At 36.3% G+C, this 17,445-nt stretch overlaps 1 protein-coding gene across 4 annotated transcripts in view; it reads right to left on the minus strand.

The window, feature by feature from the left end:
- Positions 1 to 1,207: 1,207 nt before the first annotated feature.
- The window catches only part of LOC114031856 (serine/threonine-protein phosphatase 4 regulatory subunit 1-like), a 79,234-nt gene continuing 62,996 nt past the window's right edge, over positions 1,208 to 17,445 (minus strand). For all 4 annotated transcript variants that reach the window (XM_027847029.1, XM_027847027.1, XM_027847026.1 and 1 more), the window contains 9 exons: positions 13,416 to 13,591; positions 11,894 to 11,986; positions 11,313 to 11,498; positions 10,144 to 10,305; positions 9,108 to 9,208; positions 6,505 to 6,625; positions 6,281 to 6,415; positions 5,608 to 5,749; positions 1,208 to 2,278 (listed from right to left, as the gene is read on the minus strand). In XM_027847029.1, the coding sequence (XP_027702830.1) occupies positions 2,115 to 2,278; positions 5,608 to 5,749; positions 6,281 to 6,415; positions 6,505 to 6,625; positions 9,108 to 9,208; positions 10,144 to 10,305; positions 11,313 to 11,498; positions 11,894 to 11,986; positions 13,416 to 13,591 (1,280 nt within the window). In that variant the 3' untranslated portion in view covers positions 1,208 to 2,114. The remainder of the gene's footprint in view (positions 2,279 to 5,607; positions 5,750 to 6,280; positions 6,416 to 6,504; positions 6,626 to 9,107; positions 9,209 to 10,143; positions 10,306 to 11,312; positions 11,499 to 11,893; positions 11,987 to 13,415; positions 13,592 to 17,445) is intronic.

Consider the following 17,445-nt stretch of genomic DNA (forward strand, 5'->3'; position numbering starts at 1 on the left):
AAGGTCCTTTAGGATGTATTTAAGATTAAGAAAAATTTGGCACTGCTTGACATTTAGAGATGGTCAACATGTAACAGCTTAGGATTGGAAACATGAGTTTTAAGCTTTTCCTCCTCAATCCTCCCACCTCCTAGTTTCCTTCAAGTATCAGTTCAAATCCCGTCTTGGGCAGTGTAGGAGGCCTTTCTCAATTTCTCCCTTTCCCCTGCTTTGCAACATTTGCATGTTGTCTCCCAACAAGACTGTGAGCACCTTACAGGCAGGCACCATATAATCCATGCTTAGCACCGGACCTGGTACATAGTAGGGGCTTAATAAATGCTTGTTGATTAATGTAGTACTAAGAATAGCGATGTTACCTTGGGGATGTAATTTCTCTCTGCCTTTTTATTAAAAAGGAATTGTTACAGCTTTTTATGACTGTTACTAAGAATTTTGGGGAAAGGGTATCATGCACTGTTTTGCCTTATAAGCAGGAAAATTAACAATACACCAATAAATAAGCTCTTTTCCTAATCAGATGTCACTAATAAATAGATGGGTTGAAAATTCAAAATGAGGGAAGGCAGGTTAGTATGTGGACCCTAGAGTGTATAATTAATTGCTGGGATGTTAGCTGTATGTTGGCTAGCATAGCAGAGTGTGGTGGCATAGATAAATGCTCCTTAAATACTCCTTAAACACAGAAAATGTCTATACTCCCTTCCCTGTGTATATCTCCTAATTGTTTGGAGCTATTCCAAATATTCCAATATTTAGCTATTCCAGCTGTGTGGATCAGTAATTGGGCAGACCCAGAGGACCTGTTATGTCTGTTTCCATCCCACCCTAGCATTTCCTGTAGGACTTGTGGGCTATCAGAGACCAACAGAATCCAGAACCTGGCCCTCCCAATTTGGGTTCTTCAAACTAGGACTAAAAAATCCCTCAAGTAAACAAAGGTACCTGTGAAACATCTGAATTTTCTCTTTAATCTTGTGGACCACCTGAAGTCTGGTATAGAGGGGTTAAGATTCCAGTGATGCCCACTGCTGGGCTGCCAGAAATACTAGAGGACAAAGACTATCTCTTCACATAGATTTTTAGAGGCTTGGAGAAAATACTAAACTACTTAAGGCAAATAAGGTTTTAATTAGTCTAGTTCCCCATATTGTACAGATCATCAATCAAATTTATTTCCAAGTGTCTAAAACCAGCCAAGAGTATGTACATCTTATTAATAAATTTTATTTGGACAAGTGGAGAACAACTTGTGTCACAACAGTTTTAAACAACATGATTAAAGACTGCGGTGCTCCCCAGAGTGGTCACAGGTATGTACAGTGTGGGAAGAACAAAGCTGCACCTCAGAGCTGATCATGATCCAGTTAAAAATACCTGACATATAGTACATGTGCTAATAAATTTCCTTCAGGTCATGACCAGCATGAAAAAAAAAAAAATAGGACATAGGTATTCAGCAAAGGTTTCTGCTAATGGATACAGCAATATGCTGCATTTAAGAGTTAAAATCAGATTCTAGTTTAGTGTTAGCATCAAGCCCTTAAGAGAAATCCAAACATTTCTATTTTCCCAATTTACACACATCAAAAACTATTCACACTTACTCAGGATGGGGCCAGGCAGCAAGCCACAGCACCCCAATCAGGTCCTTGCCTGGATAAAAATGTTTAGAGCTAATACTGGAGGCCTCTTTTACATCCTGTTACAACATATCTGCCTTTCTGGCTATGAGAATTTTATCTACTGGTTGTTAAAGTAAAACTTGCTAAGTTAACTCCTGAGGAGAAAATGCAGGTTTTGGGACTGTCATCCCTTCCAAAATGCTCTGCCAATTCAAGTTTCATTCATTCAGGAAGACAGAAGGATTTAAGGCTTTGGTGACAAGTATAATCCTCTGAGAAATTAGTATTTCCTAAAGTCAAGATGAGCTAGTTTACCACACTTTCTCTTGACTCTTAAGATCCCTGGCGTCAGGTGGAGGTAACTGGCACCTGTAGCTAGGTCTGGCAAGAGAGGGAAATCTTTCCTCCTTCAGAAAAGGCTGTCCCAGATCATCCATGTGAGGAGCACTTGTGGAGTTTAAGCAGAAGAGACAATGAGACTTGGGCTCTTTAATAAGTTGAAGAAGCTGTACTCATAGCATCTTCAGCAATTTTGTTACTGGAAGGGTGAATGCTTGCAAAGTATTTGACATCACTGTCACTATCCATCTGAAGAGCCATAATTGTTTGTTCCACAGCTTCCTGATGAGAGTTAGCAGAACTTAAGAAATACTCTGTAAATGAAAACAAAATAAGTACAACAATATTTAATGTTTTTCTAGTGCAAATTTTGAAAACATCTGCTGTATAATTATTCTTCTGCTAGGCATTTACTCCTAGTAAAAGTCAATGATAACAACAAAAGCCCTACATACACCAAAATATTTGGAGCAGCACTTTTTGTAGTAGCAAAGATCTGGAAACAAAGCCCACACCTATCACGTGGGGAATGGCTGAACAAGTTGTGGCACATGAATGTAGTGGAATATGACTGTGCTGAAAGAAATGGTATGTATGAATACTAAGGACAGGCATGGGAAGAGTCACATGACCTGAGGCAAAATGAAATATGCAGAAGCAAAGAAAGAGTGACCACAATGATTACAGCACGTAAATCGAGAGAACAGCACTAGAACCACTAAAACAGAATGCTGAGCAATTATTATGACCAAGCCTGGCCCTAAAGAGAGATTAAAAAGGGGGGAGGATGCGGGTTTGAAACACCATGGATAATGTCAGACTCTTTCTACATTCTGGTTAATTTGCTATTTCCCCCTTTTTTTCTTGTTATACAAGATGGCTCTCTGGGAGGGGAAAAGGGTTCAGGGACACTGGGAAAAGTACAGGATGTAAAGGCAAAAAGAAATAAACTAAAAATCTTATTTTTAAAAGTCTGATGCATTTACCATTAAAATATGGGAGCTGATTAAGATAAAAACCAGGTGTCACATCTTTCACTGAAAGTCTTCAAGCTTCATAATTACTTCTTAGATGTACTGGAAAAAAGGTTCTATTCTAGATATATGGTTCTATTCTAGATATATGGTTTGAACTAGATGGTTCCTGAGATTTCTCTGAAATTCTATGATAAGGTCTCTTTCTGATGAATTCTGAACTGGTCTATTATGTGACTATGCCAAGCACCTATGATTGTTGTGCCAATCACAACCTCTCTGCGACTTTTGTACTAAGTTTACAGGGGTTGCCTCAAACATAAAGCTCGAGTGACTCGTCTAGGAGTCACCCAGCTAGTGAAAGAGTTGAGTGCTGAACTTAGGTCTTCTTGCCTCCAAGCCTAGAACTCTATCCCTCTTTGCCATAGTGACTCTAAACTGGTATCATGTGGAAACTGCCAAAAAACTGGATTTTTTTTTACTACGATTTAAAGTCTGCTAAATGCATACTTCCTTACTATTATTCAAAACTAAGTCATACTAGTGGATTTGAAATATTCCAATTATTGTGAAAAGACTTTTAAAGACATAATTTAGTAGGGTAAATGATAGAAGAGTCTTTTTGTTACTTCCTTCATAGGAAATTCAGTTAATATTCAAGTTCTTACTTTGACCTAATATAGCAAACCTTAGAAAGGATGAGTTCTTCCCTGCAACTGTATGAGAAGAGCAGGAATAGTTTATTTCTACCTCAACAGAAGAGATACACTATTTTAAAGGTCCTCAAAGGATAATAAAATACCTTTATTTCTATTTCTTCTTTACTGGTTTTTTAAATTTTTAAAATTATTTTTTTGGCAATTGGGGTTAAATGACTTGCCCAGGATCACACAGGTAGTAAGTGTCAAGTATTTGGTCTGAGGCCACATTTGAACTCAGGTCCTCCTGACTTCAGGGCCATTCTTTATAATTATACCAAGTTGTTTGAATTTCAAGCATAGAAAAAGTTTTCATCTGCACTCTTCATTGAGCTCTAATCTCATACAAGGCACTGTCTAGATACTATAGAAGATGAAGACATTAGCTCCTGACCTTAAAATATCTGATGTAAGACACAAAAATCATTATCTTGACCAGCAAGAATAATGTAAGTACATATGGGCTTGAACTGAATGAGCAAAATGGTATTGAGTGCACTGATGGCAAAGCTGTATGCATTTTGGAGACTATTCCAGGCCTATATATTCCCTAGGTTCTCCCCTTCCACCCAGTGACTGCTTATACTAATAACCACACATCTCTTCACAGAAGACTGTGGCCAATGTACAATCTCTATTTCTTGCTATTGGGATCCATAAGAATATAAATTGCTGAGGACAGTGAAACCAAGTAAGCCTGAAAAAATAAGCTGACTACTCCAACTGGAGAAAAAGGTCAGGAATTGCTACTCTATTTGTAACAGAACACTTCTTTAGGGTGCAGATTTTTGTATTTCCCCATGATTAGATTATAATTATTGAGTGGACATGAAGCAATTGTCTACAGGCAGAAAGAAAACAGTATTTGTTGAATTGAACTGACATATTTAGGAAAACAGGACAGACAAAAAGAACCAGTTGCCATATTAAACGGGCCTGTGTCACAAGTTCTGTATAATGAAGTATATACATGACAAGGATAACATTCAATATCATTCTAAACATGCCCAAAACTGAACTTACTATCCTTTCCCCCCAACCTTCCCCTCTTCCTAAGTATTGAGAGTACCGCCCTGAGTCACTCAGGATTACTTACATCTTCAACTCTTCGTTCTCATCCCTACCCCACTCCCACTCAGCTGCCAAATTCAAATTCTGTTCATTGTATCTAAAGGCTTTCGTGTACACCTTCCTTCCTGACACTGTCACCACCTTGGAGCAGACCCTCATGCCTTCACTAGTCTAATAGTCTGCTGGTTGGTTTTCCTGTCTCAAGGCTCTCCCTACTCAAGTCCATCATCTACTGTCAAAAGTCTGACCATGTCACAACTTTCTGCCCCACCCCCCAATTAGTCAATCCCAGTGGATACCAGCTGCCTCCAGGATCAAATATAAAGCCTTTTTTTGGCCTTTAAAACCCTCCACAACCTGGCCCGTTTATACTTTTCTTTCTTACAGTCTTCTTATGCCGTACTCCTCTCCACACTTTTGAGATCCAGTGACACGGGCCTTCTTGTTGTCCTCAGCACACAGTACTGCCTCTCTGAATTCCAGGCATTTTAACTGGCTGTCCCCTAGGCCTGAAATTCTTTCCCACCTCATCTTCCCCTCCTGGCTTTCCTGGCTTCCTTCAAGTCTCATCTAAAGTCCCACTTTTTGCAAGACACCCTGCCTGATTACCCTTAATCCCAGTGCCTTCCTTTTAAGACTATCTTCAATTTACCCTTTTATATATCTTATTTGTAAATGATGTTTACAGACAGTCTCTCCCATTAGACTGTGAACTCCTAGAGGGCAGGACTATTTACTCTGTTGGTTTGGCCTCCTTCTCTATCTTTAGCCCTTAGCACAGTGCCCCACCCATAGCAGACACTTAACAAACAAAACAAGACGACTTGACGGCTTCTTGATAGTCACTTACTCAAATAGTTATGCAAAATATGAAAAAAACCCACCATCATCACCACCAACCTTTTTCTAAGAGAGTTTGTCTTAATGTTTTTGCAAGTAGTACTCGAACATTTGGAACACTATCATTTGCTAAATTTAACAAATGTGGCATCAGATGCACAGCAAACTGGTCCATAGGAAGGCAGTCATCCTCAATGACAGTCTGGCAAGAAAAAAGTACTATTTTAGATTTCTGGATAAATTTAGAATTGAGAGCATACAAGTTATAGTGTTGTCCATAAAATCTTTCAGTATCTTTTAGACCCATCTTTTTAAAAGTGCTGCCCATTTTACATTCAAATCACAGTACACTTGGAGAACAGTGCCTCAATGGAGAAACTGCGATAACTTTAAAACAAATCCTGCAAATTTTTTCCCCCTAGGAACATTTAGGGGACCCAAATTTTCAGGAATCTTATGGATATCTGCAGCAAAAAGACTGACTGCCAACCCTCCCCTCCTGTGCCAATAGATGTCAAGAGGATGCTGGCAACTATGGCAACTGTTTCTTCTAAGTTCTTCTAATAATTCTAAGGAATTATTTCTGTGATTAAGTGGGTCACTCGGAACCCATGATACTGAAAGCTACAGAATGTGAAAGTACTGCTTATTAAGAACAAAATAGGTAGAGAAGAAGAAAAGTTTACCATGCAAAAACAGGCAAAAAGTAGATAAGTGAAGACCCCTCTCTTACCTGGCAGACAAAGACAAATGTCTGTCGACCAGACCATTTTGGGCATCTACCAAAACTTTCCACAAGTTCATTTATTAGGTCTACTCCAAATGTTGATGGTGTAGCCATGTGCAGTTTCTTTACCATTTCACTAACCTAGGAATGTTAAATTGGAGAAAAAGAATAATTTCTATATTTTGTTATTTACAGTTTCCATATACCAAATTTAAAAGTTTAGAACGTACCAACTTGTAGGAAATCCAACGAACAGAAGAAACTTTATCTGCACACAGATTCAGAGCAATTGGCCGTAAGTAATCATATACATCTCTGGGACTGTATAAATCTAAAAGTAAAATCAGCTGCCTAAAAAAAGAAGTGTCAAAACAACATTAACAACTAACGAATGAATTAAAATTCTTTAAGAATTCTTTAATTCTTTAAGTAGTTTTTAACTACTTTGTGTTATGGGTCCTCATAAGCAAAGGAGCCATTTAATTTGAAGAAAGTCGTGACTCCATTATTTTTTTTTTAAATTTATGAAATTTATGGTGACTCTGTTATTAAAACTGAAAACAGATTTCCATTCAAATAAATTGTATTCTACTATTTAATACAGGTACTAATGAACAATCTTTATCAACTGGCTTGGAAATCACAATTTGAAATCATGACTAACTTATATTAAACTACCTAAATCTACCAGAATTTTCTTGGACTGGTGTTCCTAGTGCCTGTCATATTGTAGGCTTGCTGGCTGACTGATTTAAAGAGGAGGCAGGATGTTGTAGTGAAGAATATCTTGGAGTTGGAGATGAACCCAGATTCAAATCTTGCCTATGTAACCATGGACGAAACCTATTAACTTCCTTAAGCTTGTTTCCTACAGAAATTAATTTCTACAACTGGTTACAGAATTGCCAATAGATAGTTATAGGCTAAAAAATGAGACGGATAGCTACATGGCTAAGCAAATTATTTTTTCCTCAATTAGTTATTTTCAGGGGATATATATTGCCTGTAATAAACTGAATCCACTGGACAAGACCCAATTTGGTCCCTGACTACTTAAGTGTATCAACCTTTCTCAATGGAGGAAGTATGAAACATAAACGGAGTGTTTTGGATGCATTCTCTGGTAACTTGATTATACCTTGTGGAATGAGTAGAATCTCCAGGGCCATCCACTTCCTAATTTATCACCTTGGTTGCCCCTCATGATTTGAAGGGATTGCTTGTTCATTCAATTTTAAGATGGAGGGGGGAGAGAAGGGCAAGTAATAAGAGCATTTTATGGAACCACAGAGATCCCATTAAAACTTTATGCAACTTCAGTAAGAAATGATAAATAAAAGGAACTCAGAGAAACCTTGGAAGATTTATATTAAGTGATGAGAATAAGAATAATAATATGTACAACGGTTAAGAATGATGTAAATGAAAAGATCACTGAAAGGAAGGTGAACTCTTAAATAACTGAAAACCCATAAATGGTCCTGGAGAACAGATAATAAAACATGCCAGCCTGCTCCTGGCAAAGGCAGGAGGATAAAAAAGGCTGAATGTTGTTCACACCGTCAAATGTGGTTATTATTATATCTTTTCAATTTCTGTTTAACTGTTTTCCTTTTTCATTTGGGAGGGAAGAAGTGAATGGTTCAATATGGAAAGAGGGAGAAGACGAGAGATTACATAACCAGAAATAACTATGACGTAAAACAAAAGGCATCAGTGTAACTTATTTTTAAAACGTTATGCTATTCCCAAATGGCTACAGTGGTACGGTTATTGATTTCTTAAATGACAGCTATGACTATGAAACATTTTTCCCCAACTGTATACCCTTAGCAGCCCTCTTAGATACATAAAACACTACATTTCCATACAATATTAACTTAAAACTCTAAATTTAATGAGGAAGTGAAGGAGTACAAGGAAATATGGTTCTGATATTTTCACAAGTATAACTACAAGAAAGTTGTCAGAGATTTGTAGGTGTACAATAATGCCTCCAGTCATAGGAAATAGGATGAGTAAGGGAGATAGCATTCACAGACAGCTTTCTGAATCCTGCCTGAACCCAATTAATGTATGAACCAATCTTATGAATTTTCTTAATCTTTGAGTTAGAAGGTCCCCCAGAAGCTGGGATGGGAGCCCTGAAGGCATAAATTTCCTCAGGGATCAACAGAAGCAGCAGTTTCAGATCTCCTGGCAGCAATAAGTTGCAACAACTTTAGCTTCCAGGGCAAGAGCTATAGCAGCAGTTTGTATGGATTCCATATCTGAAGTCAAGGTTTGTAGTGGCAATGTTTATATAAGTTTTAATGTTCATCCCCAGAAGTCAAAAGTTTTATTATAACTGTAAGTCACTCAAGAGCCTAATATGATAAAAGAGTGTTGCAGAATCCACTGAAAGCCAGGTTCAGTGCTGCCTGGAAGGCTCCTGTAACAATTTACTTCATCTCAGTGCTTTCCCTCTGGGATCATCTTTATTTATCTTGTTTGTCCCTACCTATCTCCCATAGGAGAATGTGAGCTCCTTGAGGTCAGGCATTGTGTGCCTTTCTCTGGATCTCCAGTGTTTAACACAGCACCTTACAGTGTAGGTGCTTAATAAATGCTGACAATGGGGTCTTACTGCAAAGCTTGAATCAGAACTGAAGACTTTTTGATTTCTAATTTTATACTAAAACTTTTCTCTGAAAGTAGTTAAAGTATGAAGTGGGTTTATAATTTAACAATTAACTCCACAGATCTAGATAATAAAGCAAGCACACACATAATCTTACATCTCAAAAGCAAGCCAAACTTCCCAATATTAAATGTAACAAAAAGTGCAACATACTCAGCCAGTTCAGCTCGAAAGCGCCAATTTCTGCTATTATCTGTTACTAAAAACTCCTGAAGCTGATAAAGATATTCTCTTCTTTTGTCAATATGAAGAAGCTAGAATAATAGAATGGAATTTTCATCAAGGCAGGGCACAGAGCAGCTGATAACATAACAACAAGTGGAATGCAGAGAATCTGTTAAATAACTAAAAAAAGAACCTATAAATTTTGTAAGAATAGGATATCAAAAATGTACTTAGCTCTTCCCCAAATATTTTAAGCTAAATCAACAAATAAAATATATCTGTTTGCTTCTTCTAAAATTCAATAATAAGACAAGAGAGTTGGATATCAAGGTGATTTGAAGGCTCAAAGTTATCGTGGTCTGTAGCAAAGAGAATTTTGCTGAACTTTGCTCCAGAGTCTAATATAAAGTTCAATATCTTCCTAATTTCTTGTGCTACATAAAGAAACTAGCTATTTTGGTTACTCATTTTGTATCAAAACAATTCAATTCCCACTCACCAACTATACATATAATTTTTAGGTGTCCAGAGAATAAATGGTAGTTTCTAGAACTGCTACATAAGCTGTAGTTTTATTATGCATAAAATTGAGAAAATGTAGTACCCCAGTTTGTCAGAGTTCAACCACTATAAATACTGGAATAAAGAGTGTGAAAGCATAATATCTTGATCTATCAATAAATGACAAGATTGAATGCAGTATTATCACTAATTGTAATACACACACATCAAATGAGATGTGTAAAGAGCTTTGCAAACAAAATACCATGTAAATATGAGTTATCTGAATAAAGCTAAAAGAAATTAGTTATTTGAACATAAGCCTTTTGTTGGGGATCCAGCAGAATACTAACTAGCACAAACAGCTTGTTGGTATCACTTAGTACTGTGACCCAAATTCGTCCATCAGAAAGAGTGTTTTATAGATGGAAGGATCCACTGGAAACTCAATCGTAAACCACTGTTTTAACATGGAGTAGAAAGGCTGGCTGGCATCTATGGCAAAATAAATGTAAAAAATTACCTTCAGAAAATCATGTAAGTGTTTAAGGACCCCTATCCTGACTTCATCAAGGTCCTTTAAAAAGCCATTGAAAATTGGAACCAGATCTGCAGCTGTCAATTGGTCTCCAAGTATTATTGCAAGCTCATGGATAGAGAATGCTAATGTCCTCCGAACTTTCCACTGCAAAAACATAAATAACTGCATTAGTAAATAAATTACTGAATGCTTAATCTTTAATGTATGAAATTAAATGTGAATTAAAATGTCCATAACCCACAAAATATAAAATCTGAATAAGAATGCCAGTGTGTTACTACAATCGATTCTCCATAATCTATGCTAGTAGCTCAATAGTGAATAAAAGAAAAATCTCCTTATCAACGATACATAGTTTTTAAATAATTCTTTCTCCCCAGAATAAAAATAATCTAGATAGAGATACCTTAACCCACCTGAGAACTCTTATTAGCACTGCTATAAAAGCCAATGCTAAAGAACTGAGAAATTTTACAAAATCTGTGGACTAAAATGGGGAGAAAGGAAAGAATTTATGAAAAGCACGAATTTAAGGGGGAGTACATAGGCTCTCAAGAAAGTCTGACTTGTCTACATGGTGTCTTTCATTGTTCAAAAAAATCTCTGCTCCACCCCGTAACAGAATTCTAGTTCTTTCTTTCTTTTATTAAAACTTGAGGATATTTTTTCTCCTTTCTTAGTTGCACAGCTACCTTGGTCTCAGGAACCAGAATTCAGGCTAGTATCAGATATATTATTGCTCAGACACATTACAGATAAAATAGGCTTTTATGGGCTAGTCTGAAAACCTGAACATCATTTATAGCAGTATTTCTATGGGAAAATGTTTTGGGAGTTCCAAATAACCAACTTACAAATCAACTTTCGGAATAAAATGATTCATAAAATTGAGAACTGCTTGTATGTCTTAGTTTTGGATACATTAAAATACTTTGAACGAAATAATGAAGCCTAACTATGTATGACTCAGAAGGAGGCAAAAAGTTCTTTGGAGTTCAAGATCTTCAGATGTTTTGGGCAAATCAAAGGTCAGGCTTCTTGAAATGTTAGATAAAATTTCATGAGTTCTTTAATTTTAAAAAATTCCAGGAAAAGGACAAAAATTAAAAACTTTATGCTTATCTGTAACTTAATTAAAATCTTTTACCCACCTGCATATCTGATGCAAGTGTCTCATAAGTCTCTCTCAGGCAGTGCCAGTTCTGTCTGCCAAGTGTAAGTGCCACACCTGGAAGGCTATACGCACAATGCTTAGCAATCTCAGTGTCAACGGTCTGTGCACGAGAGGGATCAGTCATAGATAAGTACTGATCCAACAATGCTTGAGGCACAACATCCTAATATAAGAAAGAAAAAAGATATTAACATTTTCTCAAAGAGTTTCTAAAAATCTACCTACTATTCAGAAGATAAAAAGATGCACAAATTATCTTAAAATAACATTACTCATGACATAGGAAGACTAATATCAGACTGAAAGTTTTTAATAACAAATGAACTATCTTATCAAGAGATGAGAATAACACCCAAAGGAAACAAAATGAAAGCCATAATAAAAAAAAAAGGTTTTAAGCTTGGAAAAGCAAAAAAATTTAAAGCATAATTAAAATTAGTAACTACCTGTACATGTATTCAAAATGAGCTAAGAAAATCACTCAATGAATATGGGTTAAGAAAAGAAACAAGAATAGATAAGCCACAAATGAACACTGAAGGGTATTCTATTACTTACTTGTACTTTAGATTTTCTTTCTTCTTCAGGGCTAAAACTATCTGTACTCAAGTCTGAATCATTATGCATGTAGTTAATAGTTGAATCCATACTCTGTTTAGAAAAAAAGACCTACTTAAAGAAAAGTCTGTTGTGTCTCTAGGTATTTTCTTCATTTAAATGTCTTAATGATATCCTTACCTTCAAGGCTGCCAAAAGATTTATTTATAACACGAATTCTAAAGAATCATTTTTATTTGCTCCCATTCACTGCACTCCCCCATCCCCACCTCCCTGGGCCAAATTCAGACAGTAAATATCTTAAACCTCTCTGGTATTATTTCCTTATGTCAAACAAAACTTACGGAACAACCTTATGTAAAACACACAGGTTGTTAAACATATGTAAACAAGTAGTTCTAAAAAGAAAGTCACATACATTTAAAATTTAGAATTGGGGACTATTTTTGAAATACAATCAATATTCTGAGTTAGACCATAAAACAGCATCTGTAAAAAGGTTCATGTTTTCAATCTGTAGATATAGAGGACATGAGATGTTACTGCTAATAATCCTCTGGCTTTCTCTATGCTCACTGACACATTTTTTTGTTCATATATTTTTAAAAAGCAAAACAACAACAAAAATTTTCCTTAAATAACAATAAGCTATCATATTGTCCCCATCTACAACAATACCAAATGCACAGAAGCTTATTTGTGTGCCATTATTTATATGACTATACTTAATGTGATTAACCAAAAGAACAGACCTTCACTCTGTCTGTATGAACCCTCGCCCAAAGGTGTTGGATGCCACCCCACCCCCCAACCCTCTTTCTAAGTGTCCTCATGATCATCCTATAAAAAGACTCTTTGGCTGGGACAGTTAGTAGAATGAAGGACAGTTTTGTGCTCCACTAATCAAAGAAGGTATGTCTGATATACACACATAACATACACATACATACACATTGGTATGTTTGATAAGGAGGAGGGGTGGGACATAAAGAACTGGGCAATGATTACAAAGGTTTAGCTACAAGTACAAACCAAAGATGATGCTAGTAATTGTACCCACCCTCACACTCCAGAGTCCAGATAATGTCACTGGCCCTCCGCAACATGGCCTCAAGTCCCGATCTTCTCCTGCTCAGATACTGTGCTGCTTGCTGCAGTGAAATGGTCCGATCAGAAACAAAGCACCTCTCCAAAAAGAAAAGGAAAGAGTTAATTTTTTTTTCTTTATAAAGGGCTTTGTTTCCAGTAAGACTATTTCACTGCAGTGAGCTACGTTAACATTGAGGCTACTAAATGGTCATGTAGACAGGGCTGGGATCTAACTTCTGAAGCACTCAACATGATACTGATGTTACAAAGACAGAATGTGGTGAGAATGATTACTTCTACTTGATACAGTACAGAAAGCTGAGTAATCAGCAACAAAAGGAATGGATATCCTATAGATTTTAGCTACAGCTATTCCCCATACAGCCTAATGTTGATTATTCAAACTATTCTAACGTAATGAATAATTTGTTACCTCAACACTATCGTTGATTAAAGGCACAGGATCATCTTGATTTATTTTACAATTCTGCAGCTCTTTTATGAGGATTTCATCCTGTAAATCATCTTCCCTGCCTAAGGTGACCAGCTTCTCTTCCTGAGTGTCCATACTGGTGGCTCGGAGTGCAGCAGACAATACTTCTACTTGTGCTAGCGTGCAAAAAAAAGAAAACAACGAATTTGAGCAAAAAAATTATCTTGCCCCAAAAGAAAATGTGTAAATTTAGTCATATTTTACTTGATATTTGTACTTTCAATGTTAACGGTCAAACAGAAGCTGAAAATTTTCTATTCTGATAATTCAATTATTAGTCCCTCAAAATAAAAGTAAATACAAACTAATATGTCTTCACGGGACAGATTAAAAGTTTAACTACTACTAAACATTATTGTGTGTTAGTATAAACAGACAAATGCTACAAAATTGTAGGAGGAGTCTTTGGTGTATTAAAGAAGCAATTCAGTAAAAGTTAACTGTTTTGGTAGCATATGAATCAAATGTAACCAACAAGGCTTACTTACTAAGCCATTTTAGCAGAAGAGCAGTCACACAAATCCTGCCAATATAAAACAATGGTAATTACATAGATTCTTGATAGGAGTTATAAACATTCATTCATTTAACATTTAAACATTCCTTATCTTGGGGCAGCTAGGTGGCGCAGTGGATAGAGCACCAGCCCTGAAGTCAGGAGGACCTGAGTTCAAATCTGACCTCAGACACATAACACTTACTAGCTGTGTGACCCTGGGCGAGTCACTTAACCCCATTGCCTAGCCCCCCCCCCCAAAAACCAAACCAAAACAAAACAAAAACATTCCTTATCTCATCCAAGTTAACTTCTGAAATTGCTTTATCCTTTTTCTTCTTGATTTGTGACAAAAGAGAAACCAGTAAGTACTTCCTGTACCTGTAATATAATGTCTTTCTTATATAGCCATTATTTTTTTTTTAAATTGGGGTTAAGTGCACTTGCCCAGGGTCACACAGCTATTAAGTGTCAAGTGCCTGACGTCGGATTTGAACTCAGGTCCTCCTGACTCCAGGGCTGGTGTCCTATCTACAGCACCACCTAGCTGCCCTATAGCCATTGTCTATAATCTGTAAGGGGTATAAAAAATGAAGATAGTATCCCAAAAGGGAGTAAATGTTCAGGGAGCAATCTTTAACATTTGGGGGGGGGGGGAGAGAAGAAGGGTTGGAGGAAATCCACTAGAATGCCTCAAATATTAAAAGAAAAATTTAGGAAAATTTTTTCATACTACAGAATTTAAAGAAAGGCAAAGTAACTGTTCTGGCACCTTTACTGTAGGAATATGGAGAAGTTATAATTTGTTAACAAGCACACTAAGGTTTCACCTACAACATAGTGATATCTTTTTCTTTTTTTTAAACCAGCACTTGATGCCAGTTCTCAATTCTGAATTGAACATTTCCTGGATTTTGCCAGTTCTAAGATGGAAACAGCATTTGTGAGGAACAGAATGGATTGACAACAAGACTCTACCAAATCTGGAGGTTAAGTCTTAATTTGCCTAATCTGTACTGACAATATAGAGATAGATGGCAATGGGGAGAAATGGTTGAAATCTGTTAGTCATATATCTTAGATTCCCTGAAGCTATAGGTTATAATTATAACGAACAATTCCTTTTTCCTAGTCTCTTACTCAAAAATCCAAATTTAGCAGGTGTAGAGTGACTATTAAGTATCTTTTAAAATAGAACCGGCACAATGAACTATAGAAATATTGTTCCTCCAGAAATCCAGAGAAACTCTTATATCAAGAACTTCTAATCTAAAGGGTATATCTAATTCTGGACAGCCTTGACTCAAGACGTTGCTATTTTGTGTTCTCAAACTAAGTGCCAATTTTTTAATATAGGGACTCTCTAAGTCTTAATAGACACAGAAGACACTTTGAATCTTATTTCTGAGAAAAATGATGCAGAGAATTATATAGCAGCTTTTCCATGCTACTATAAAAATACCCAATACAGTGTCTGAATGAATATTTTCAGTTAATTTCCAAATTTCATTGCTTAAATATGTTAAAAAAAAAAACAAAACCCAACCCCAAACCTGTAACTCTACAACAGGATAGAGATAAGGGCATTCAATGGGTGCCTTTTTTAAGATGCACATCTGCCATTCTATTCTGCAGAATAGATGTATCAGTTTTGTGTACTTAAAATGAAGGTATGTTTGCAAAAACCAAATACATGCTCCATCTTACACTGCATAAAACATGATAAATGATACAAAAATAGCACTGGCTAATTTAACTAACAAAGTCGGAGGTGACATTTAAGAATCCCACAACATTTTTGACAAGTAAATCATTCTTAGAGTCTTGTGCTACAGTATATATTTGAGTCCTAGTCAGCAAGATTTACGTTCACATCATGCCTTTGGTAGTTGACAGCTATGTAACCCCGTGCAAGTCACTGAGCCTCCAAGTGTCTCAGGAAGTTCTCTGGGACTTATCTGTTCTTATAGATGGGTGGCCATCTGAATTGGCAGAGTTCTTTATTATGACAAACATCTATATCTATGCTACATATTTGCATAGATAATTCTTAAAATTCAAGACTATTTAGATGCCTGAGATATTTCTCCATTAATCATTTTCTCTTTAATTCAGTTATTTTTTTCCCTGAATTTTAATAAAGTACTTTGAGAAGAAAATAGACAATGATGACAGCTGACACTGATTAAGAATACTGAAGGGTTGTAAAATACATTACTGAATATGAATCAACCAACCAACTTTTAACAAGCAATTAGATTACTACAGGAACTATTATTCCTATTTCAAAGATAAGAAAACTGAAGCTCAGAGTAGTTAAGTGACTTGCTTATGGTCAAACTGCTAACTCAAGGAGGCAGACTTCAAACCCAAGTCTTTTTGTCTCCAAGTCTAATGTTCTATGAAGTATTCCACACGGTCCATAACAGAGATGTTTAGGGTAAAGTTAAATGTCACAACATACAGAGTTTTTGTTTTTGTTTTTTTGGCTAGGCAATAGAGTTAAGTGACTTGCCCAGGGTCACACAGCTATTAAGTGTCAAGTGCCTGAGGCCTAACTTGAACTCAGGTCTTCCTGACTCCACAGCCTGTGCTCTATCACTGGGCCACCTAGCTGCTTCACCATGTATACATTTTAAAAATGATTAAATTTAATGTTCCAAACATTTTTGGGAAAGACGTTGTGATCAGCCACACTTCCTTTGGAGGAATATTAGTAGCATAGCAATTTTTTTTTCCTAGCTTAATCTATGACCTTTTTCTTTTCTCCTGGGTGAATTTACCCATATTGCAATATAGGAAGTGTCAAGGTGTTACCTTTTTAATGGAAGTGAAGTGAATGTTTTACAAAATGTGGCAACTACTTTCCCTAAAGTATTGGTCAACAGCTGTGCAAAAACTGTAGTAGTTCACCTTGAACCTTGATTCCTTGAAGGTATGTAGTAAATGTCCACAAAGGACCATCATTTATCAGTTTCATTCAATTATTTTCTAGAAAACTAGAACCAGTGAAAATGAGCTGACTTGAGCAAAATACCCCGAAACTTTAATTCTTGGGGAAGAAGATGAAGAGAAAGTACATACCCTATCTTCAAATGAGAAAATGTATGTAAAGTACCTTTTGAATTACAGAATCTTTGTACTTATAGAAACAGCTATTACTAAAATCTTTACTTGTTGCTGAAAGCTAAGTTATCCTATCTTAGTTTCCAGTATTGATGATAAATGAGGGAAAAATAAATTCAGAGAAATTTGTGACAATCTTACTTGGTATTCACACTTTTTTTGTACCAAAAATTATAATACTCCCTATTCTTCATCAGATTAAGGGAAACTCAAGTTTCATTCACTCATCCATCCCACAAGCATTGTGCCAAGGAACTGGGAATACTGATACAAAAATGAAACAGTCACTGACCTCAAGGAATTTATATACTATCTGACAAAAGGCAGCAAAAGGAACAGCTAAACAGG

This window comes from Vombatus ursinus, unplaced genomic scaffold, assembly GCF_900497805.2.
Source record: "Vombatus ursinus unplaced genomic scaffold, bare-nosed wombat genome assembly UNPS02015255.1, whole genome shotgun sequence".
NCBI classification, from domain to species: domain Eukaryota; kingdom Metazoa; phylum Chordata; class Mammalia; order Diprotodontia; family Vombatidae; genus Vombatus; species Vombatus ursinus.